This window comes from Podarcis muralis, chromosome 7, assembly GCF_964188315.1.
Source record: "Podarcis muralis chromosome 7, rPodMur119.hap1.1, whole genome shotgun sequence".
Classification (NCBI taxonomy): domain Eukaryota; kingdom Metazoa; phylum Chordata; class Lepidosauria; order Squamata; family Lacertidae; genus Podarcis; species Podarcis muralis.
The window spans coordinates 75,886,242-75,892,200 of NC_135661.1; the positions used below are offsets into that span (position 1 = coordinate 75,886,242).

Sequence of the window (5,959 nt, forward strand, 5' to 3'; positions counted from 1 at the left end):
TGGTCTGGATGGAAGAAAAATGGACATCTTTGAGACAGACCTTCTCCGAGACTTGGTGTTTGATATAAAGGACTATCAAAGAAACCGGCAAAGAGGAACTGTGAGAAAATTAAGAGCCTCGGATGTGAGGTCTCCAGGCTGATAGCAGATAGACTGATGAACATTGGGGATCGAAACCGGGAAAGGGGGGCTAGGGCTTGGGAATCCAAAGGGTGTATAATTATATTTTGAATTTTTCTTCTTTTTTATTTTGTTTTGCTATGAGTACAAAAAAGGGGAATTCGTGGAAGGGAATTGGGATCGACCTTAGAAAAAGATTTTAATGTATAAAGACTGTGGATTATAAGTGGAAGTGACTACATAAAATGAACTAAATTGAATAATGAATTAAATACAATAAGGTCAAAGATTGGGGATAAGAACTTGTTGAACTAAATAAGTGGAGATGGAATACAAGAAGGGGAGGTGTGGGGAAGTCTTGGAAAGATGTCATTGAAAATAAGGTTTAAATGTTATTTTTTTCTTTTTCTTTTTTTCTTTTTTCTGTATTTTTTGAAAATTTGCAATAAATATGATATTTTAAAAAAAGCCCTAAATGGCCTTGGCCCAGTATACCTGAAGAAGCGTCTCCACCCCCATTGTTTTGTCCGGACACTGATGTCCAGCACCTAGGGCCTTCTGGCAGTTCCCTCACTGCGAGAAGCAAAGCTACAGGGAACCAGGCAGAGGGCCTTCTCAGTAGTGGTGCCCGCCCTGTGGAACACCCTCCCATCAGATGTCAAAGAGATAAACAACTACCTGACATTTAGAAGACATCTGAAGGCAGCCCTGTTCTGGGAAGTTTTTAATGTGTGGCATTTTAATGTATTTTTAATATTTGTTGGAAGCCGCCCAGAGTGGCTAGAGAAACCCAGCCAGATGGGCGGGGTACAAATAATAAGTTGTTGTTGTTGTTGTTGTTGTTGTTGTTGTTGTTGTTGTTACATAGCTGAGCTGGGTAACATATCCAGAAGACTGAGTGCAAGTACAGTTGTACCTTTGGTTAAGAACCTAATTCGTTCTGGAAGTCCGTTCTTAACGTGAAACTGTTCTTAACCTGAAGCACCACTTTAGCTAATGGGGCCTCCCACTGCTGCCACGCCACCAGTGCACGATTTCTGTTCTCATCCTGAAGCAAAGTTCTTAACCCAAGGTACTATTTCTAGGTTAGCAGAGCCTGTAACCTGAAGCGTCTGTAACCTGAAGTGCCTGTAACCTGAAGCGCCTGTAAACCGAGGTACCACTGTACTGGAAAGGGGGGGCGGGGGCGCTTAGCACACGGCTCCCCAAGTCTGTGCCAGCACTCTGCTCCAAATATAAGTCACACTTTAACTTTTCACAGTCAGAATTGGGGGGGGGGGGAGAGTGTGGTTTATATTCGGGCCAATACGGTAAATGTAAATGCTTTGCAGATATTCTTATTTAGCTATATGTTCTCCAAGTAAAAGCTTTTGAATATTTTGACGAGTGTTTGGACATTACTTTAATTTCAAGAAAACAGTCAGTCCTGCACGGGATTGGGCTTCCTAGCTGCAAATTAGCTACTCTGCCAACAAAATCTACATATGTGTAAAGCAGGAATACCCCGGTGTAACAACTAGAGCTTGTTTACCTTTATTGAATAAATGGGAAAGCAAAGCACAGGCGTTTTCTGAGTCGACACCCACATCTTTAATATACAGTCAACGTCTGTAACCTCAAGATGTCGCTGCTCTGCAGTGCCCTTCAGCCTTAGCCTGTATGGGCAATAGTGTGTATTGACAACCACATCTTTTATCGGCAGCCAACATGGTGCATCCAAGTTGCTATTGCTGAGTTCCAGCTCCTTTCAGTCCTTCAGCCCAACAATATCTAGAGGGAGGGCACCTCACTGCTACTCCTAATCGATTGTAATTAATGAGGCGGGTGTATAACTGTTCATAGAAACGGCTGCTTTTCTCCCTATGGCAGCTTCTTCAAGGAGATGCTAGATTATTCCATTGAACTGGCATCATCTGCATGCTGCTGCCATCATTCATGTGGCCGGACTCTTCGCCAGCATTTGTATCCTCTATTGGCATGATGAAACCTTTCTTTAGCAAAACAACAGTGGATGTCCTGAAAACTTGCTTGAATTTCTCCCCAACGAAGAGATAGAGAATTGGGGTGAGGCAGATATTCAAACAGAGGCTAATGCTGAAAATGATCTGCAGGACTTCTACTGTTCTCTGGTCTTTATGAAACAGCGAGAGAGCATAATAGAGGTAGAAGGGAAGCCTGAAGATGAAGAAGCATGCCACAGAAACCACAAGGACTTGGAAAGGCTTCCCAGCCCTCCTCGCCAGTTTTTTCTTCTTTATTTCCTGACACATCCAATGATAGCAGCCCACAATGATGAAGAAGGGGAACAAGAAGGTGAACAGAAGCCGAACCACAAAGACTGCCAAATCAATTTTGTAGTGCAGAGCCTCTGCTTTGTCCTTATCCTCGATGATAAAGAAAGCAAAATTTTTCATGCAAACCTCTTTTTTGTCACCTTGAATCACATAGGAAACCAGATAGGGAATGGACATGACCACGGAAAGGGTCCATACTCCTGCAAGAACTCTCCTTGCTCGGGGTTTTGTGCGGTTCCGTCGGGACCAAACCAGATGGCAGGTTATCAAGTAGCGGTCCAGGCTGATGATGGTGAGCAAAAAGACTGGGGTGAGCATACCTACAGCGATGCAGAAGTTGACCGCCCTGCACAAGAATGGGCCAAAGACCCAGCGGAAATTGAGGACATCCTGGACAACAAAAAAAGGCAGACAGGAACAAGAAACCAAGTAGGACAGAGTGAGGTGGAGGAACCAGATGGTATTCACTGTCCTCTTCATCTTCACACAAAGTAACCAGAAGATGTGCCCATTCATGGCTGCGCCCACCAGGAAGGATACCAAGATGATGCTAGCAAGGCCCCAACTCAGGGGAGGTTCATCTGTTGGGTCAGCTTGGCTGAGGTTCATTTCTGTTGGTCTGGCCATGTTGCCTTTTCCCATGAGATCCTGGAAGAAGATGGGGAAGAGAGGCAGATGAAGGGAAGAAGAAATGCAAGAAAGAAAAGAATATAGGATGCAAAGAGGCTGAGAACTTCTGGGGTGTCAGCGAAGCTCAGATGCTGACAGGGAGAGAACAGTTAGCAGCGGAAAGCAGAGAGGAGGGGGAGAGCAGCTGTAATCTCTGAGCAAAGGGGAGGGGGAAAACAGGGCCAGAGGGACAGACAGCTGTGTGAGAGCTCTGATAGTGAGCCAGATGTTGGAATACAGAAAACATTCTCTCCCAAATCTCGTAAGATCTCAAAAGTGGCTGAGACTCGTGAAAGATACTGGAAGAGAAGGTGGGGGCTTCTATGCTGGGGAAGGGGGAGGAGCTCAGTCTGGGCTCTGTCCTAGTTTGTTGTTTTAACAATAAATCTGAAATAATTAACAGCCAGAGTCGTCTCACATTTGTGGGAGAGACCAAGCCATAACATGGAGATATCTGGAGAAACAATTGGTTCCACTGCACTTCTAAGCTAATGGACTTCACATTCTAAGCTCAAAATAAGATAGTAATTTTGATGCTCTTTAGAACCAACCAATCATCTCAAGACACCTTAAACCAGAGGCGTGGGAATCTTTTCAGCCTCAGGACTGCATTCCCTTCTGGGCAACTTTCCAAGACCCATGTGAGTGGTGGCCAGGGCCAAAGGCACAAGTGCGTGGAAAGACAGGTGCTAATTATACTTTTGTGCAGTAAGCACACACACTCACGCACCTTTCACTATGCTCCTTACAGGCAGGCAAGAGGTCTTATATCCTGCCCTTCCATCCAAAGGAGACCAAAGGGTGGCAAAGTTCAAGGACACATTCCAGCCAGGCAAAAATACCTAGGTGTAAAGTAGGACCAGTGAGGGGTGGCCTGGGGAGAGTTCCAAGGGCCTGATAGAGATGCCTGGAGGTCCACAAGGGGCCTGAAGAGCCCTGCTCCTACATATATAGGGGAGCTTTCCTAGCAACTCTCAGCAACCTTAAGCAAACATTTCTCAGGATGCTTTGAGGGGAGCCATGGCTATTTAAAGCAGTATGATATCGCACTGGTCATGCTGGTTGGGCCTGATGGGGGGATCTCACAACATCCCACAACATCTGGAGGGCCATGGGTTTCCCATCCCTGTAGCAAAGTTTCTCCCCCCCCCCTCCAAGGGATGAAATCCTAGAATGCTAAATCACCTGCAATTCAGATCTCTAGCCAACAGACCCTCATATTACCTGCAACACTGATGTCCTCTCTTCCACTTTTCTGCATCTCAAGTTGGGAACAGAGTCTAGGAGAGCTGCCTGGAAGCAGATTTATTGCACCGCGGAAGCGTGCTGGACAGGCAGAAAAGTTCACACAAACACTCCACAAACTGTCCTATCTGCTGAGTATGCCTCACTCACCTGACGCATCAATCCGCTGTTCTAAAAAGGCTGGTCCTCAAAGCTTTCTGCTGTCCTGTTCTGCTTTCAAAGATGAAATGATAAAGGCATTGTAGGGTGCAATGTCTTTAAGTTGTGAAATATGAAGCACCAATTTATCTTAAAAATGAATTCTCTGTAACTACTAGCATTGCGTCATGCTTAGTTTCCGGAATGAACTCCTTCACTCCTCTGACTTCAAGGAACAGCCATGTGCTTTCTTCTGATAATATTCTGCGAAAACAGAGACACTGTCAGCCCATTTGGATTGTGGGGGGAAACCCACCAACCACTGGGAGGTGAACTGCAAAGAGGGAACATAATGTGATTCTGCATGGATTGCAATATGGGGCAATTCTAGTTACTGGAGGAAACATTATGATTGAGACACAATCCTGCCCATCACTGAAATATGGAAGGCCAGATAGGAGGAGCACTGTGAATGGACAAGCCTGTAAATTGTGAGGAATGCAATTCCTCTCCATCTGGTGTGTTTTTCTGTTAAATTATATGAAAACTCCCTGCAGGCTTGGGCAAAATGGTTGATGAGTAGGGCTTCTTCGGAGTGCGCTGTCAAGTCTGCATCATCTGCAAACATCTCTTGGATAAGAACCCGCCACACTTTTCAACTTGATATTCAACTACATTATGCTTAATTTCATTCATAACGGGGGCTGTAGAATGACACAACAATGAACATCATCAGACATGTCCCCATTCCCCCCTCCATTTCTAGGCATTTGCACTTCATAAGTAAATTATAAATAAGTAAATTATAAATAAGTAAATGATCTAGCTCTGCCTACACTGACATTCCAGGAGTTCAGAGAGGGGTCCCTCCCTTCTCTACTTGGAGATGGTGGAAATTGAACTTGGTGCATTCTGCACTCAGAGCCTGTGCTCTTTCACTGGGTTATGGCTTTCACTGTGACTATCTGAATGCCACATTAAAGGAGAAGTGTGAGGAATCAGTGAATAGTTTGGTTATGGAACTCACTGTCGGGATCTCTGCTCGGCCAAGCTGATAAAGCTCATTTTCTTCCCCTGAGTCCTTCGGAATCGCCTCCCGACGTGTTTAACAACCGGAGCCTTTGATGAGGCTCCAAGGCACGTTCCATTCAGCAGAGTTTCCAGCACAGGAAAGAGACGAGAGGTTTGGGCTACATTGCAAAGAGTTTTATTATCCTAATTACGCAGACAAAAAACACATCCTCTCTTTATGAAAGCAGAGGGCAACCGAAACAAAGGAACAAAGGAAACAGGAAACCAGTAACGTCACATCCGTCTCTAGTCTCCCATGAGACTTCCAATAGCCTGGACTGTCTCTGGAATGTAAACAGAGTCCTGTGACTCCAAGCAGCTGCTCAGTGGCAAAACAGAAACTAACACTCACCCCCATAGAAGGCAGTACTGGCCGTCATATTTTGGATGACTATAAAACCAAATTAGACAAATCCATGAAG

General features: G+C 45.1%; 1 protein-coding gene across 1 annotated transcript; it reads right to left on the minus strand.

The window, feature by feature from the left end:
* Nucleotides 1–1,630: 1,630 nt before the first annotated feature.
* Nucleotides 1,631–5,243, minus strand: LOC114602292 (putative G-protein coupled receptor 33). The gene is made up of 2 exons (XM_028740317.2): nt 4,479–5,243; nt 1,631–3,062 (listed from the first exon to the last, which is right to left on the minus strand). Exons 1-2 carry the CDS (start codon nt 4,485–4,487, stop codon nt 1,995–1,997), a joined length of 1,077 nt encoding a protein of 358 aa, XP_028596150.2. The 5' UTR covers nt 4,488–5,243; the 3' UTR covers nt 1,631–1,994.
* Between the last annotated feature and the right edge of the window lie 716 nt (nt 5,244–5,959).